This window comes from Muntiacus reevesi, chromosome 1 (genome assembly GCF_963930625.1).
Source record: "Muntiacus reevesi chromosome 1, mMunRee1.1, whole genome shotgun sequence".
Classification (NCBI taxonomy): domain Eukaryota; kingdom Metazoa; phylum Chordata; class Mammalia; order Artiodactyla; family Cervidae; genus Muntiacus; species Muntiacus reevesi.
Genome location: NC_089249.1, coordinates 240,605,467 through 240,625,116, shown reverse-complemented (window position 1 = coordinate 240,625,116; position 19,650 = coordinate 240,605,467). Strand labels below are relative to the sequence as shown.

At 44.5% G+C, this 19,650-nt stretch overlaps 1 protein-coding gene across 2 annotated transcripts in view; it reads left to right on the top strand.

The window, feature by feature from the left end:
* GLRA1 (glycine receptor alpha 1) overlaps positions 1-19,650 on the top strand; it is a 90,396-nt gene that overhangs the window by 51,669 nt on the left and 19,077 nt on the right. For both annotated transcript variants that reach the window (XM_065936108.1, XM_065936099.1), the window contains exons 4-5: positions 16,404-16,627; positions 19,333-19,415. In XM_065936108.1, coding sequence (XP_065792180.1) covers positions 16,404-16,627; positions 19,333-19,415 — 307 coding nt within the window. The remainder of the gene's footprint in view (positions 1-16,403; positions 16,628-19,332; positions 19,416-19,650) is intronic.

Sequence of the window (19,650 nt, the reverse complement as noted above, 5' to 3'; positions counted from 1 at the left end):
TCCCCAAGCCTGACTGTCTGCCTCCCAGGGCCCAGCTTTATTCACCAGAGCTGAGAGTAGGCAGGTAGCCAGCAAAGCAACAGGGATCTCCATCCATTCCTGATGGGGGAAGCGCTGAGGCTGGCTGACTTTCATTCGACCTTTGGAGTGATTCTGAGTCTGTGCAAAAAGATGAAAGTAGAAGTTGGGACAGGAAAGGAGGAAGGAGAAAGGGAAGAGGGGTCTACTACTGGTCTACAGCAGTACCTCCAGCACTCTATAAGACAACAACGAGGACCTAGGACCTCAACGGGGCCAGGCAGCTTGTCCGACCACACATGCCTACGGGGGCGCATCAGTGCGTGCTCTGCAGCATCTGTATGTCATTGGAGGATCTGCATGTATGTGTTTATTGAAGGACCATATGTTTGTGCAAATGCACACATGGGCCTGTGTACCTGTGCCCACTAGTTTGAATATATTTAGACAGGTAGTGTTAATCCCTCAGTTGTGTCCTACTGTTTTCGACACCATGGACTATAGCCTGCCAGGCTTCTCTGTCGATAGAATTCTCCAGGCAAGAATACTGGAGTGGGTTGCCATTTCTTTCTCCAGGGGATCTTCTTTACCCAGGGATCAAACCCAGGTCTCCTGCATTACAGGCAGATTCTTTACTGTCTGAGCCACCAAAAAAGCCCATATAGACAGGTAACCTCAGAGAGAAAAGTGTCTGATGATGTATGGATATGAACATAAGTAGGTATACTTCTATGGTTATAATCGCACATGTGAATGTGTGTAATGGGGACGTGCATGTATCTGCACGTACATGTAATAATATGTGAAAGTGGTTAAGAGTTAAAACACAGAAGGGTATTATTTTCAATTATGTAACTGTGTGTGGATATTTTTGAATATAGATGCACACATTTAAGTATGTATCATTGAGCCATCACTCAAATATGAATTCTGTGTGCAAGTATGCGTGAATGTATGTACATACGAAAAGATGTGAATAAATGAAAGAATATTTAAATGTGTATCTGCATGTGGGTATGAGTGTGACTATACAGTGTGCACACATGTGGACACACAGACAGCTGGAATTCAAGTGGAACTCAATGTCAACAGATGTGAGAGAGAGATAGAATGTGCGTGTGTGGCTACTGACGTCCTTTGGGTATGAATCCCGGCATTTCCATGATAAGCACGTGTGCTCCAGCCTCTCTTGCCAAGGGTTGGGCTAGCCTGGCATAGAGACAGGTTCACTGTGACCAGGACCCCTGGTGATAGGTGACAACCTAGCCAACTAGAGCCCACATGCCTGGCCTTATTTGTAGATACTAGGGGAGAATTCGACAGAGCCCTGAACCAGGAAACAAGAGCCCAGTGTTTGAGCTCTAGCTCTGCCACCATCTAATACCACTGAGACTCACTTCTCCCTTGGCACCTGGCTCTAGGAATGGAGTGTAGGAATACACAATAAATGGGTATGAAAGTCCTTTATGAATGCTATGGAAATGTAACAGATTATTAACTACTAAAATAATCAGCCACAGTCACCAATACATAAGCCTAAGGGTTTTTTCCCCCTTCTGTTCCCTATTTATTCATTTATTGTTTCCACCTCCATTTTTAAGGTCCTATACTGAATGTACTGAAGACAGCATTACATAGGCTCAAGGGATATAGATCAGCTTTACTCACATTAGGCTAGGTTTTCCTATACCAACAAACACCACCCAAAACCCTAGACTCTTAAAATCACAAAGACTGACATATCCTTCTTCTAAAGTCTGCCACAGATGTGGGGGACCCTCCAGGACTACTGACCTCCACATCGTGGCTGAGCCTTGCATTTCCACATTGACACATGGTTTCACACTTGCTGTGCAAAGAAGGCATTAAACAGTGACACAATGGCAAGTTAATGCTTTCCACCCAGCAGTGACATCTGCCACCTCTGCTCACATCTCACTCACCAAGGAAAGCCTCGTGGCCCTATCTGAAAAAGACTGTAATCCTCCCATAAGGAAACAGACACCAGACATCTGTGACTAGTAGGGCCCTGCTTTTAAGGAGTCTCCTAGAGAAAGGAAACCAGAGACAAGACCACAGTGTGATGGGTGAGATTGCAGAGGTGCGCACAGGACACTGCTGGAACACAGAGAATGGCCGCAACCAGCAGCAAAGTTAGGGCATGCTTACTGAACATATACGATGTGCCAGGTGCTGTGAAATTGCTGTGGTGTGGTTTTGAGTAGCTTTTTTTTTTTTTTTTTTTTTTGAGTAGAAGTCTTATCATGAGCCTCTCCATGTTAAAACCTTTCAGGAGGGAAGGGCTTACTGAAATAACCCAAAGAGAAGGGGTTTAAAAACTGGTGTGTAACAGCGTTAAAAGAGGAGACATGTCAACTAAGAAAACAGAACCACATTCAGTGGATTTGGCAATGGGATGTGAGAGGAGGGAAGCATGTATGAAGGTAGGGAATGCAATTCAGGGGCATGAAGAAAGCAAAAGACAAAAATATGAGAAGACACTGGGAAGATAATTCTTTCACAAAGCTTGCTGTGGAAAAAAGGTGAGGTGGTGGTGGTGGTGGTCATTTATTGAGCACTTTTCTAAAAATCAGGCATCGGAGGTTAGCAAATTATAGAGATTATTTCATATAACCTAAAAATTCCATTTTATAGATGAGGAAACTGAAGCTCAGAGAGGCTTAATTCACCCAAGTTTTTCCAGTCAATAAACGTCCTCACTAGTTATGGGGTAAGAGGAGAGGCTACTATGCCAAAGGGAGGAAGGGTCATGGGAAGACTTGACCTTGTCCTGGTCTTCTGCACTCATATTTGGATAACAAGTAGGATTTGTGCAATTCTATCAGAACAGGTATCTCAAAAGGTCTTGGCCATCCATTCAAGATGTATGAAAACAGCTTCCATGTAAGGAGATTAAATGTCCTTATGTCTAACCATAAAAGTTAACACATTGTTTAGGAAGCAGTCACTTCTCAATGCCAGCCTACTGCTGGGATCGATTGACTAAATTGAATCAACTGATTGAATTGAATTGGGATCAGTTGACTGAATGAATTGATTTTGAATCATATAAGATAAAACTTAAGTCCATCTACTTCTTTCCAACTCTGCTGCTGTCAATTCTAGTTCGACTTGGCACCATCTCTCTCCTGCTTGACTAAAATGGCCTCTTAACTGGCCTCCCTGCCTCCTTTCTTCCCATCCTCACCACTTCCCATAGCACCAAGAGGGAGCCTTTTAAACCCTAAATCAGATCACTGCACTCTGCTTCAAATTCTACAACAGCTTCTTAATCCTCTTACTACATTCTGCTCCTTCTGTCCAGAAAAATATTTGCATGAATGACTCTCATCTTTCAGGTCTCAGCTCAGATATCTTTTCAGAAGTCCTTCCCAACTCCCTATTTTAAAATGTCACTCAATGTATGACAAAACCCACTGAAATGTTGTAAAGTGATTGGCCTCCAACTAATAAAATAATATTTTTAAAAAAATAAATAAATAAATAAATAAAATAAAATAAAATGTCCCCCATTCCAGTCACTGTCGCTTCATGTTCTATTATCTTCAGAGTTACATCTAAAAAGTAACAGTTTGCTTGTTAGTTTGTGATTTTGTTTGCTTTCTTATTGAGAGTGGGGACCCTGTCTCTCTCAATTATCCCTATATTTCCAGTACCCAACACGTTGCCTGAACCAGAGGAGCTCAGTCAATATTTGGGGAGAGAACTAACCTTGAAGGTTCTCCAGTTGAACCCCCATCTGTTGTCAGACTCTCTGCCACAAACATTGTGGTTTCAGCTTGCACATGTCCAGTGATGGGAACCCCTGCACCTGCCAAGGCAGCCCATTTCATCTTGGAACACCTCTTACATCTCCATTTGCCCAGGGCTTTCAATCTGATGCTGGGGCCACAGAGAACCAATCTATGCACCTTACAGCCCTTCCAAAAACTGAGGTCAGTCCCCTCAATCCCTCCCCACACCGGGCTCCCTCAGTCATTCTCCCTGGTTCTCAGTCTCTTTGCCTCCAGGGTGCTCTCCCAGTACAGCCAACATGTCAATTTCCATCCTGAGCCCAAAGGCCAAGAAATGAACCCAGGTGTGGAGGAAGGCTCAGAGAGGAGTGCACTGGGACCGTGCCCCTCTATACTCTGGGTTAGTGGGCTTCAAAGCATCGTTTTCTAGCAGCAGCTACATACCACAGTTCATTCTTTTTTTTTTTTTTTTTTAATATTATTTTATTAGTTGGAGGCCAATCACTTCACAACATTTCAGTGGGTTTTGTCATACATTGATATGAATCAGCCATAGAGTTACACGTATTCCCCATCCCAATCCCCCCTTCCACCTCCCTCTCCACCCGACTCCTCAGGGTCCTCCCAGTGCACCAGGCCCGAGCACTTGACTCATGCATCCCACCTGGGCTGGTGGTCTGTTTCACCATAGATAATATACATGCTGTTCTTTCAAAACATCCCACCCTCACCTTCTCCCACAGAGTTCAAAAGTCTGTTCTGTACTCCTGTGTTTCTTTTTCTGTTTTGCATATAGGGTTATCGTTACCCCACAGTTCATTCTTAAGCTGAATCTTTTTTTTCCCCCACATCTCTTTTTTTTTTTAAGTATATAGTTGCTTTACAATGTTGTGTTAGGTTCTTCTATATACCATGCACACATGTATTCCCTCCCTCTTGAGTCTCCCTCTCACCGCCTACCCATTCCACTCCGTAGGTCATCATGAAACAATGAGCTGAGCTATCCAGCAGCCTCCCATTAGCTGTCTGTCAACACATGGTAGCATACATATGTCAATACTACTTCTCAATTTGTCCCACCCTCTCCTCTCCCTGCCTTGTTTACAAGTCCATTCTGTATGTCTGAGTCTCTGTTCCTGCCCCACAAGTAGGTTCATCAGTACTATTTTTCTAGATTCCACATATATATGTTAATATACAATATTAGTTTTTCTCTTTCTGACTTACTTCACTCTGTGTGACAGGCCCTAGGTTCATCCAGATCACTACAAATGACCAAATTCCACTCCTTTTAATGGCTGAGTAGTAGTCTATTGTATATATGTACCACATCTTTATCCATTCATCTGTCAATGGACATTCAGGTTCTTTCCGTGTTCTGCCTATTGCAAATACTGCTGGAATGAACATTGAAGAGAACCATATGGTGCAGTGGTAAAGAATCCACCTGTTATGCAGGAGACCCGTGTTCTATCCCTGGGTTAGAAAGATCCCCTAGAGGAACAATGGCAATGTACTCCAGTATTCTTGCCTGGAGAATCCCATGGACAGAGGAGTCTTGTGGGCTATAGTTCATGGGGTCGCAAATAGTCAGACATAATTGAGCAAACTCACGTCTCTTATGTCTCCTGCATTGGCAGGAGAGTTCTTTACCACTAGCGCCACCTGGGAAGCCCACCTATAGGTCTACCTCATTCTTAATGCTCTACACACCCTCAAATCTAGAAACATTACAATGGTTTATTATTATCACATTCAACACATGACAAAATGATTTTAATCAGTATTTCAGACTTATGGCCTACCTATAAAATTCCACAGTTTGGACATAACATCATTCCATGGTATTTAACCACTCTTCTCTAAGCTTATGAAGCTTTCACTACTACAAACAAGTGTCACAGTGAATAGTCTTTAGACATGACTATTTGCATGTTTCCTTAGGATATATCACTGAAGTGGAATTACTTGATAGGAAGTGGTCCTATCAAAGGACCTTAGCACTATTGTGACAAATATTATTGCCCAAATCACTTCCAAAGAAGCTTCAATAATTGACTGTCCCCACAACAGTGTTTTTATCCTTGCCAACTCAAGATATTAGCAAGTTTTTAAATTTTACCAAATGAGATTTAATGGTATTTCATTGTCATTTTTAATTTTCACTCTAGATTCTTAGTGAATTTGAGTATCTTTGCTTTTTTGTTTGCCTGTTTTTACATAGTGGGCAATTTGAATAAGGGCTTCCCAGTTGGCTCAGTGGTAAAGAACCCACCTGCCAATGCAGGAGACACAGGAGACGCAGGTTCGATCCCTGGGTTGGGAAGGTCAGTCCCTGGAGAAGTGAATGGCAACCACTCCAGTATTCTTGCCTGAAGAATCCCATGGACAGAGGAGCCTAGTGGGCTACAGTCCACGGGGTCACAGAGTTGGACACAACTGAGCAACTGAGCACGTGCACAATTTGAATAACATTATAAGTTCCCTCTTTTATATGTACCTCCATAACCCATTTGGAGTTTAGTTTGCTGTAAAGTAGTTGATGAAGGTTTAAAACTCTATTTTTCTCTGATTAGGTAATTTTCCAGCATTATTCTTAGTAGCCATTATTTCTCCACTGATTAGAAATGCTGTATTTAAATGCCATTTCCTCCTCCGGGGGATCTTCCTGACCCAGGGATCAAACCCTCACCTCCTGTGTCTCCTGCACTGCAGGTGGATTCTGTACCCACTGAGGCAACTGGGAAGCCTATATATATGGTGTGCTACAGAAACAGCTGTGTGTATAAATAGTCTCAATTTATTGTCCCATTGCTCTGTTTTATATGTCCAGGAGAAAAAAATCCTCTGTTGTTCCTCCTTTATAAGGTTTTATTGTCATTTCTAGTCTATTTTCTTTTTCATATGAACTGTAGAATCAATTTGTTGATCCTACAAAAATTGCCTCAGATTTTAATTGGGATTGCAATGAATGTATAGATTTATTTGCAGACAGCTGACATCTTAACGATACTGTATGAATGTGGTATGTCTCTCCATTTATAGAGATATTCCGTTCTGCCTTTCAGTAAAGTTTTAGAATCATTTTGTCACACACACACACACACATATATATATATAACTTCTATATATATACACACAAGTCACACATTTCTTGTCAGGTCAGTTCTGAATATTGTGTGAGGTTGGTTGGCATTGTGGATAAGATCCCTGTTTGTTGCTTTTTCCATCACACTTTCAGTCTGTCTACACAGCCAAGGCTAGGTCAGTTACACTCTGGAGTCCAGGAAATCCAAGAAAAAGTCTAGTAAATGTCATCCATTTAGACACAGCTCAACACTCCACAAAACCTTGGTAAACTGAAGACTGAGAGGAAGCCAAGAGGAGAGGCCTCCCGTTTGCTTTTAGAGTCTGTTCAAGGCAGAAAACAGGTTATAGCTAGTCTTGGTATGGTCTGCTGGATGGCTGTCTCCAAGGCTCCACCAAGGGCGGCATCACAGTCTTGAATTTACAGCAGCACAGGGTTGGCAGTCCATCAGGTCAGATTCAGGAAGGCTGACTAATGACAAGCAAACCCATGAAAGACTGAAGTGGGTAAATAAGACCACCAAGTCATTTTAATTTATGATGGGACTTCCCATTCCAATAATAGCATGTGCATGTCCTCCATGAAAGCACTCTTACCCCTCTCCCAGGACCAAGAAAGCAGATCAAAAGTTGCTTTTGACATACCGAACTGGAGGAAAAGAAGGTTCTGAGGAAATTTCATTTGGGCCAGAGACAGGTCTAAGATGCCATCCGTGTCTCACCACATAGACGCTCTCTTTTCAGGGACTTCCCTGGTGGTCCAGTGGTTAAGAACCTGCCTTTCAGTGCAGAGGACATGGGTTTGATCCCTGGTCAGGGAACTGAGATCCCACATGCCTTGGGGCAACTAAGCCTGCATACCACAACTACTGAGCCCACATACCACAACTAGAGAGAAGCCTGTGCACTATAACAAAAGATTCTGCAACTATCAGCTGATACAGCCAAATAAATAAATAAATATTTAAAAAAAAAAAAAACTTTTTAGTGATGAAAAAGTTGGTGTTCCCCAAACAGGGTGACCCCACCCTCCAGATGATGCTAATTTACTAATCACCAAATCCCTGATCCTCAAACTGCCCTTTCTTGTGCCACTGAATGAATGTCTTCAATATGTTTATATATTTAGTTCTCTAAACAAGACATGATACAATAAATTAGGGTTCCACTGATTAAATTACAGCAGAGGCCCATTATAAATCATTGAGATTACACATGGGTCATCGTGGTTGGTGCTGAGCCTTGCCTAAGTTCTCTGCTGCGTGTTCATCTCTGCTGTGAGTTTAACTCTCAGAACTCAACCTTATTTCCTATATTTCCACGTTTTCTAGTGGCACAGCTCACTTTTATGCCCTGTACTGCCAATATTGGGCTTCCCTGGTGGCTCAGTGGTAAAGAATCTGCCTTATAATGCAGGAGACACGGGTTCAACCCCTGGGTCAGGAAGATTTCTTGGAAAAGGAAATGGAAACCCACTACAATATTCTTGCCTGGGAAATGCCATGGACAAAGGAGCCTGGCATGCTGGTGTCCACGGGGTCACAAAGAGTCGGACACAACTTCGCGACTAAACAACTGCGATATTGTCCTCTTTCCTCTTTTCAAGTGAATAGTCATTCTTCAGTTTGCATCTTTTGGCAACCAGTTACAAATCCATCTCAGCTTGTATTACAATCCAAAGTTCTCCACCTGATACTGACTATGAGGATATGTTTGAGCCAATCTGTCACAGGAGCTCAGTGAGGTCCAAGTACAGTATGTCTACTATGCTGCTTTCACCTCCCTATCTAGGAACTTGGTTTTCAAAGATAAAAAAAGAAAATAGAGAGGCAACATGTAATGGTCAAGAGAAAATGAAATTGGGAGCCAGACATTCCTGGATTCGTATTCCTGCTCTAGCACCTACAAGCTATGGGACTCTAGGCAAGACACTTATCCTCTGTTTAACCTCTCTGAATTCCAGTTTCCTCCCCTGTGAAATGAGTATAATAATATCCAGTGTTCTAGGTAGATAAAAAGTTTAAAAACACAATGCATATAAAGTTCTAGCAAATGTTAGACACCCAATAAAAGTAGCTGCTCTTAGCATTTTTATGTAATTATTAAACTCCTGCTGGGCTTTAGTGATCCCCTAAAGACAGACGAAGAGGCTCTGCTCCACTGGTCCAAACCACCTACAGCTCCTCACAACAAATGCAGTCCTGATTGTGTGTGATCCAAACAAGAATTCTCCAGGCAGGGTAATGACTTAGGAAAGGGAGGAGTAGGCACCTGGAGCCCAAGAGGCAATGTCAGGTATAGGGGTTCTGCCAGCTCTGAACCTGAGTGTAGAGCAGACAAAGGGTCGGGCCCAAGGGGCAAACCAGGAACAATGCAGGAGTATTACCTGCTGGACCTGGGGCAGGAGTGTTTAGACCCTCACCCTTTTTCAATACTTTCTGCTAATTGTGGGTCTCCACAAACCCACAGATACATAACAACAGCCAGAGGCAGTCACTGATGGCACTGAGGTATCACAAAACTGTGGCTCTGTACAAAACTGGGAGATCCTGGGTGGTGTGGTCTAGTGGCTAAATGCTCGGGCTCTGGCATTAACATCCTGGGTTCAAATTTCAGCTTTGCCACTTACTAGCTATGTGATGTCAGGAAAAGCACTTTAACCTCTATGTGCCTTCATTTGTTGTTTAGTCAGTCTTGTCCGACTCTTTTGCGACCCCAGTGACTGTAGCCTGCCAGGTTCCTCTGTCATGAGATTTCCCAGGCAAGAATACTGGAATGGGTTGCCATTTTCTTCTCCAGGGAATCTTCCCAACCAGGGATCAAACTCACATCTCCTGCATTGGCAGGCAGATTCTTTACCACTGAGCTACCAGAGAAGCCCGTCACTAACTTTAGACAAAGCATTAAGAATTCCCAGGCTCAGTTTATCCATAAAACAGTGTACCTGTGAGAACCTGGGGAGAGGGTTCATTTAAGCACTTAGCACTGTGCCTGGCACTCAGTCGGGACTCAGTAAACTCTGCACTGGTGCTGGTGAGTCAGTGCCACGCTCTCGCAGGACTGTGAAGAGACTGGGGCTGGCCCTCCTCACCTTTGGGGCAACGTCTATGACTCCAGTGCCACAGTGCATCTCGGAGGTCTGGAAAGCTTGAAGAGCAGCAGCAGCTCAGAATCAAGCCTGGACCCTTTCCTCTCACTGCCCCTGTTCCCCAGCTCTTAGCAGACAGGTCCAGTTCTCAGGCATCTTATCCCAAACCCAGTCAAAGTGTCTCAGAGTTTCTCTAGGAGAGCAGAGCCTGCCTGATGGCAGATTCACCGCGGTTCTCCTCCTGCCCTCAAAGTTCTACAAGTGGTTAGGAAAAGCAATGGAGTAGGGCAAGATTTCTGTATGAAAGTCTCATGCTGGATTGCTGTGTGGCCCAGGAAAACTCTCTTTCCCTCTCTGGGCCATCTGTAAAATGAAGGAGTTGAGACAGACATCTACATGTAATATTTGAGGAAGAAGATGACAGTGATGACAGAGAGCAATAATTCTCTCCTGTGTCCCACTCTCTATCCCTTCTATCTTAGTTTAGCTCCTCCTCCTCTTTCACTGAACTGTCACAATGGCCTCAAAGCAGGTCTCCCCGGACCTGATTTCTCTCACCTCAACACTTCATGGTCATGCCTGCCATACTGATCTTTCTGAAGTCACACTGTGCTCTTGCTCCGCTGCTTAAAACTTCAGTAGTACCCAACTGGCTACAGAATAAGATCCTAATACTTTGGTTTCATAGTTAAGGATACCCACAGTCTCAAATCAATCCATTCTACAGCCTCAACACAGCAGAGTGATTGAGAGAATGTGCTTTATATAATCAGACAAACCAGATTTCAACCTCACTATTTACTATGTGAATTTGGACTAAATACTTAATCTTCCTGAGCCTTCATCTATAAAATTAAGGTGAAAATACCTATAATGATAGGATTTTTTTAAAGATAAAGTGAGATGCAATTTGTGGCATGTGTAGCAAAATGCCTGGTACATAGTAGGTCCTCAATAAGACAGACATTTTATTACTTATGCAGCTGATGGTTGAGCTAAACTGAATTGCGTAAATGCCCCTGCCTACACACCTTTGCTTATGCTATTCCTTCCACATGAAATTCCTCTGACACTCCAACTCTACAAACCATAATCCTGTTATACACCAAGACTGCAGCTCTCGGTCCCTCACATCGGGTCCTGCTCTGCGTCTGTACTTCTCACCCCTGTCCTTCCTCCTCATACCTTACTGGTCTCCTTTCCAGCAGAAATCAAGTATTACTGATTTCAGAACAATATCAGATCTAGAGATGCTAATTTCAGGAGGATGGAACAACCTGATAGGGGCCATTTCAAATGCTACCTTCTCCCAAAAATCACTTCCAGATTCACCTGGAAGTAATCTTAACAGCCTAAAAGCAATATCTAACAGCTGCTCATCTAATAGCAGCAGTATCTAATAGAACCTTTTCTGACCGTTATCACATTCCGTTTTCTACATTAGATTTGTGTCCATTCCTTTCCTGGCTGGCTAGGTAATCTGACCTCCATGAGGGTAGAAGCCTTCACGCTCATTGTTTTCCTACTGGGCCTCATAAGTGTTTACTGAGTTGCATCTCATTCAGAGAAGAGACATTCCTTTGAGAGCAGGAAGACATAAGAATCTGGTTCTTCATTCTCCTCTTGGGTAATGTCTCTGAGTTCTGATTGCGTGGGCACATATCTTGCCCTCCATGTCCCCTTCCCACCAACACTCTCACCAGGTTTTTTGCACTTTCCCACTAAAGCACCTCATGCTTCCTATTTCACCACAATTTACAGTTTTAGAGGAAGTTACTGGGAGAGGTTAGAGTGTAAAACTAGATATAACAGGGGTGGAGAGAGGGATGGCACACAGGAAGCCTTCAATAAATGTTTGCTGAATGACAGAACAGATGAATGAATGAGTTAATGCTCTACCTTGGTCTCACAAGCATGCAAGCTGCCCAGTTTCCAGAAATCAGGCCATCAGGGAATCTCAGAGGCGAGACTGGAGAGTGGATGCTAGAGCCTGCTGAGCCAGAGCTCTGGTAGCCCCTCCCTCTCGGACTTAGAAGATGGGCCACCTTGAGGGTCTGAGGACTAGAAGCCAACTACAGGAGGCAGGATCTGAGATTCTTGGGTGGAGAACTCCAATGCTGCTCCGCCTGCCCATGAACCTGAACATGGACGCCCAGCATGTTGAATACCAACCAACGTGAATGTACAGCCAAGTAAGCGAGACAGCATTTAGCTCTCAGTCAATTACAACAATTACATTGATCCCTTCTGAATGGCATTTCCCACTGCTGTTTACCAACCAGGGACAAGGAAATCAATTGATGCAGAGGGGAGGAGCCAGGCCACTGGGAGGAGATGAATTGCGTATGGGTGTCAGACAGTCTCCACATCTCTTACCCTCTCTACTTACACAGCATTTCATAATAAAACCCTACAGAGTTTATTTTGTTTTTCTTCTTTTAGGTAATGTATGCTTATATTTTTTATAATCAACATGCATTACCTCTGTAATAAGAAAACTAAAGTATTTTTAAATATCAGTAATAAAATGCAACTATAATAATGTCCCTCCCTACTTAGAACTCTCTGAAGACTCCACTCACTGCGTACCTCTTCCTGCTCCTGCCCTGATTCACTCACTTGCTGTTCTTTCCAAGGCACATGCTCTTGCTTTGCTTCCAGACCATCATGGGGGCAGTTCCAACTGCCCTAAACACTCTTCCTTTTTGACTCTGCCATACTTGGTCTCACTTTAAATATCACATCTTCCTGGCACCTTCCCTGACCCCCACATCCAAACCTAGATGGAGAGTATGAACTCTGTATCTCCCAGTGACCTGGTTTAAGCCTCAGCAGAGCCCTGTCTCCGTGTGGTGTAAGCATCACATGGTAGGCTTTGGGACACCATACACATGTCTTTCTTGTTCTCAATGAATTTTCCAGTTCCTAGAACAGTGCCTGGCACTTAGACACTCAGTTAAATGTCACTGGAAAAAATAAAAGTAATAATCATTACCCATGACATTTGGAAGGGTTCTTGGAGACCATCTAGGAGCTCCCCTGATGACTCAGAGGGTAAGGAATCTGCCTACAATGCAGGAGACCTGGGTTCGTTCCTTGGGTCAGGAAGATCCCCTGGAGGAGGCAATGGCAACCCACTCCTGTATTCTTGCCTGAAGAATTCCATAGACAGAGGAGCCTGGTGGGCTACAGTCCATGGGGTCACAAAGACTCAGACATGACTGACTGACCTTCACTCACTCACTCACTTAGAGACCACCTAGCCTAACTTTTTTTGTGAGTGGCTGTATCACCCGGCTTGAGAGATCTTAGTTTCTCAACCAGGGATTGAACCCAGGCCACGGTAGTAAGAGTGTGAAATCTAAACCACTGGACTGTCAGGAAATCCCCTCCTAACTCCTTTTAACAGCAGGGCCCAGAGAAGTAAATCCAGATTCTAATCCCAGGTCTTCTGTGAACCGTTGTGTGACCTTAGAAAAGAGTCTCGGTCTCTCCAGCCATAAAATGTGGAAAGCTCTTCATACTCCAACTTTTTCTAGCTATGTTCCTTCTCCTCCCCCGCCAGGTACACAGACTGGGTGGGTAGGTAGGATGGTACAAGAGAATTGCAAGGTCAGGTCTATTGTCTCGAATTGTTTCCCATCAAGTTAAGGAGATAAGACACAGGGAGGAAGTGCTAAATTAAACATTTCTGGTGATTTGGTTTTACCAGATCAGAAAAGGAAGAAATTAGGGAAGTCTGTGGGCATTAAGGCCCCTACAGGAGATAAGGCTTAGGCTAAGCAGACTGTAGGGATGAGAGAAAACGGTCCCCAGCAAAGAATTGGCCATCCACTGCCAGGGGCCATAATCAACAAGTTCTCACTAGGAAGTTGGACTGATGTGGATTCAGCTTTACCACTAACTAGGCTTCCCTAGTGACTCAGACAGTAAAAACAAAAATCTGCCTGCAATGCAGGAGACGTAGGTTTGATCCCTGGGTTGGGAAGATTCCCTGGAGAAGGGCATAGCTACCCACTCCAGTATTCTTGCCTAGAGAATCCCATGGACAGTGGAGCCTGGCGTGCCGCAGTCCATGAGGTTGCAGAGTTGGACATGACTGAGCGACTAACACTTTCACTTTTACACTTCCTGCTGCTTGCTAGCTGTGGGCCTTGGGCAAGCCTCTGAACCTTTCCAAACCTCAGTTTCCTTAAACTCACTGTGAGAATTTGAACGTCTAGCTTGCAGGGGTTTTGTAAGGATTAAATGTATGTGACAGTATCTAGAACAGTGCCTGGTGCCTAACAGGCCATTTTAAATGCCACTTTATTTTCCTCCTTCCAGCCACATAAACCATTTGACATGTCACTGGCAAGAACATCAGAAGTGCAGCTGGGGTTTGGGGACTTGAAGGCTTTTTCTGTCCAACCATTCATAGTCTGTATACTCTGACATGACCTGCCCAGTGCCTCATCTCTCTCTGTCACACACACACACGCACGCACACACATACACACTTCATGTAAAATCCACAGGACAAAAAGAGGCCATTTCTAATCCCTGATCAGATGGAACCAGATCGGGAGCTATCTATTACCGTCAGTAGGAAAAACAAACCATCAACTTCCAGTCTGGTCTGAAGTTTTCCCTCCACCCTGGGACTTATAAGATATGAAATTATGAGGCCAAATGCCATTTTCTATGGGCCTGGAGGGAGAGGCTTCAATTAAATTATAGAACAATCCTATAAAATACCTTGGAACATTTTATGAAGCTGTTGATATTTCTATAGGCGTACAGAATGAGGCATGAGCTGAGGGGAAAGTGGCGGAGTGAAGGTGAGGGCGGGGAGAAGGGCTGTTTGCTTCAGTTCGTTGGTGCTGATGACAGACCAAGAGTGATTAGGGTTTAGAAGCAGCCCCCCCCAAAAGAAAACAGAGCACAACCTCCCTTATCCTGCACCTTCAGAGAAAAAGCAATAGCAGGAGCTTATGAGTGCTTAGCAAGAGATTATTACTTGAAGGAGAACATTTAACGTTGGACTTGAACTGAGGTTATAATATTCTAGGGAACTATAAACCCTCTTGGGAATCCAATAGAGACAGCTAGACACTTCTTCACAGGACAACACAAATACACCCTAATTTCTACTTGTGGTGGAATATTCATGGGCTGCAAGTTTACAATGTCTGTCTAACAAAATTTAAAACTTTTCTTAATGGAAATATTTCTTAACTTCATTACCCGATTTCCCACCATGGAGACCTATCCATGCCATGAATTGCTTCTCAGGATGTGAATACAAACTAAATGGATTCTTTAAGTTCCTCTAGGATCCAACAAACAAATCCTCAGCAAGGCACCCAGGCTCCAAAATGGGCTCTGCCTTGCCTTTTCAGAGAGACAATGGCCAGTCTCAATTCTTTTCTGATTTCAGTTTCCCCATCTGGAGAAAAATAAAGATGGAGAAGTGGGTAGTTTTGACTAAAACAGCAATTTCTAACCTACATTCTGTAGAAGACAAGTAGCATGCACAACATACGAGTTCTATGGCCAAAACGAACCAGGGAAATACTGAATAGTCTATTCTCTTCTTGGAGATACACACAACTCCTTAGTATATTCAGGTCTCTGAGAAGTCCTGCAATAAAGAAATCTGATATATTTGGTTTAATCAAACATTTCCCTACTTGGTTTGATCGTAGTCTTTTTTTCAGCAGAGTAACTACACTACAGTCCCATCAGAGAGTATTTAACTCAGCACTGGGTTTAAAACTCAGTAAGGTGTGTCATCTATTACTCCTCCCCAAACATATCAACACGTTATAGAAGGTAATAGAAGGTGGGTACTAAAACAGAGTGGTATGAATTCTAAGACCAGCAGAACACTATAAAATTCCTCCACCCAATCTTTCTTCACTTCTTGGGAATTGGGCAAAATAGTGTGACTGCTCAGGCATTAGCTTTTAGTCTTTCTGTTCTTTCAATCTGTCTAGAATAGTGACTCTCAAAGCTTCGTGGTCATGAGAATTACTGCACTGATGGGGTTGATAATCAAAGGGGGACTTTAACTTTATCTGTGATGTATTATTTCTCTTATATAATAAAAACTGATGCAAACATGACAAAATGTTAACAGGATGAAAACAGGTTAGGGTTAGCATGGATTTCCCCTTTTTTTTTTTTTTTTTTTTTTTTTTAGTTTTCCAAAAGAAAAATATCTAAATAATATCAGTTCAGAGTTGAATATGCTTAATAGGGCATCCAGAGAATTTTCAGGGATAATTATGACTCCCCTGATTTTTGCCTGATGCACAGACTTGACGCCTCACCCCCACATGAGATGCAGCTGCACTCTGATAACATCCTCCAGAATGGGCTTTGGGGAGCACTGACCGGAAGCACCCAGGCCCTCCACCATGTGACAATCCAGGGCCTAACTCTGAGTCCGCCTCCTTATCTCCTGGCTGCAGGACTACAGGGTCAACATCTTCCTGCGGCAGCAGTGGAATGACCCCCGGCTGGCCTACAATGAATACCCCGATGACTCTCTGGACTTGGACCCATCCATGTTGGACTCCATCTGGAAACCTGACCTGTTCTTCGCCAATGAGAAGGGGGCCCATTTCCATGAGATCACCACAGACAACAAACTGCTGAGGATCTCCCGGAACGGAAATGTCCTCTACAGCATCAGGTGAGTTCTGTCAGGCTCATCACCTGCTGCATCCTCAGAACATGCCTTCTGGGAGCAGACACCAAGGGGAGGGCCGAGCAGAGGTGAGCGGGCCCTGACAACCCAACGCCTTTGCAGAACAGGCAGAGCCTGCTCTGCCGCTTACACTCAGCAAGAAAGAATCAAACACCATGGGAGCTTCTAGAAGTTCATGGTTCATTATAACCAGGGGAGGACCAAGGAAGCAGCCTAGAGAGGGAGGGTTAAAGCGAAGCCCCCAAGCTTCACCAGCATTTCAATAAAACAAGATGAGAAAAGAGTATTCAAAGTCGATGCCCACCCCAGGAATGTTTGGTTACTCAAGATAAATAAGTTCCAGAGAGTTGCTGTGTATCAGTGTGCCTGTATACGGCACTACTGGACTGTACACTAAAACATGTAGATCTCATACATTTTTTAATGTAATTTTTTTACCTAATTTTTAAAAAAATAGCATGAGTAAGGGCACAAAGTCTGAAAAAAACCACAGCAGCTTCAACATAAATGGCCAGACAGGTGGACAGTGCTGCTCACAGTTATAAACCAGGGATGCTCCATCCTGATTATAAAACCTCTTACCCTCTATTCCTTGTACTGACTTTAGGAACCTGGGACTCTCTTTCCAGGTTGGGAGGTATCCTACAAACACTAGTTGGGGTCAAACCTTCAGAATTTTCTGCCACACTCTGCACCCCCATCCCACCTAATTCCCAGTCTCCAAGGCATGGAGGGAAGAACCAATGTCCATGTAATATTCTTACTATGCATCATTCCCTGGGAATTTACCCACTAGGCTGGGACTTTCCATGTATGATTTCTAATCCTCCCAACAACTCTATGAAGCATGTTTTGTCATACCTATTTTGCAGATTAGACATGTGAGGATCTGAAAGTTTAAGCAACTTGTCAGAGTTCCCACAGCTCTTTAGTAGCAGAATCTAGATTCTACTATGTTAGTGTGGATCTAATGCCCACTCTGAGCCTAGAAAAACATTCAACAGGCACTCAAATATTGGATGAACATATTTCTATTTCAAAAAGCTTAAAGGAGCACTGGTCCTAAATACCTCCCCATCCCCACCAGTTCCTCAGATGAATATATCTTTTTAATTCTATTAGGAGACGAGCTTTAAGTGTTCCAGCCCATAGGAGAAGCTGCACAGGCCCTAATCCCCAAGTGTGACTTGACTCAAAGTCTCCAGAGAGCAGTCAGGGCAGGAGGGGGACTCAAGGACCTCAGGAGGGAAAGGAGGCACTGCAGGAGGGCAGAGTGGGAGGAATCAGGGGCCAACATGGACTTGCTCACTTGCTGCCCACCCCACCCCATGCACATCCAGACTGGAAGAGTGACAGGCTCAGGATGGCCACCAAGGCCCTGCTGGCTAGGGATTTGCTGCAGCCAGGCTAGTTTCACATCTCCGGGAAGCTAAGCCCCAGTGCAGCATGACAAAAGGATAAATCAGCAGAAAGTGATGTTCCAAGGTCATTCAACTTCAGGAAATTAACCCAGTGTGACAGCTGCCCCACTTTAGAGCTTTTATCTGCAGAAATTCAACTGCGTGCCCTTTCCCTTCCCCCTCCTCCTCCCACCCCCTCTTTTCCCTCTTCTTTCCCTCCATCACTTCTGCCTTGTGCTTAAAGGGCCCACACCCAGAGCCATGGGTAAAAGCTGGAGGGGGGCATTCACCCAGGGCTGTGTGCCTCACCATGTGGGGCCAAGGTGCCAGCAGCTAAGCCCCACATGACCACCAGTTAGGGGTCTTTGGGCATTGAGTTTGGCTTTTCAGGACAGCAGTGCTAGAAAGCCCGTCAGCAAATACACGAGTTCAAAATCCAAAGGCCAGGAGCAGCAGTTTTGAATCCTGGCTGACCCTTCAGCTTGCTGTGTGAATTGACATGTGCCCCTCCCTAGCCTCCTCTGCACCCCGGTTTTCTCACCTGTCAAATTCGGGAGCTGGCCTGCCGACTGAAGTCTGTTTGGCCTCCACTGGTCTTTCTTCTCCATTCCCTGCAGCAGGGGCTCGGGAGTTGGCAGAGCCCTTCAAGCTGAAGCCTTGCATCTCAGCTGAGCTGCAGACCTTGGATTCTGCTAAGGGGACTCCCTATGCTTGAGACTGTAGCCTCTGCCAGGGTTGAACAACCCAAAATCAACAGCTAGCCCAAAACCCTGGGGCAGCCACCGCTTCCCAGCTGAGCCCAACAGGAGCCTGCAGATGGGAATCATCTGTGTTTGGACACTGAGCAGGCAGGGGGCCTCTTGGAAATCACCTTTGATGAGTGTGTGAAGGGAGGAGCCAAGAATCACCTACACACCTGCTCCAGATGCACCTGGGGATACATAAGGCCTGGCAGTGCTCAGTTTAAAAGTCAGGCTCTGTCCGTACCCAAGAGCTCTGCAGAAGAGTAAGGATGAGGGCCTCCAGGCCTCAGGCAACTTGCTAAATGCAGGTTTCTAGAAGCCAGACAGACACCAAAGAAGCCCAGAAGTGCCACTGACTCTGTATAACTGGAGGCAACCTCCTTTCTCTCTCTGATGTGGAAACGTGCATATATTACTTCAATAAACACTTAGTTCCCTGACCTCCTCGCCCTCTCCTAGATAACTAATTTGCCGGTAGTAACTAGCATGGAGGCACAACTTCCCTGGTCTGTGGATCCAGCATAATTCCACTGCTTTCTCTTCCCAGAATCACCCTGACATTGGCCTGCCCCATGGACTTGAAGAATTTCCCCATGGATGTCCAGACGTGCATTATGCAACTGGAAAGCTGTGAGTCCCTTGCATGAGGCCTCTATTTAAAAAAATCAGATCCTCCTTTACCCATGGGACCAGCAGAAATCCCCACACACCGGTTCCTAACCCCTGGACCCCAGGAGATTACTGTGCTGTGTGCTGTGTTTAGTTGCTCAGTCGTGTCTAGCTCTTTGCAACCCCATGGACTGTGGCCCACCAGGCCCGTTTGTCCATGGAGATTCTCCAGGCAAGAAAACAGGATTGAGTTGCC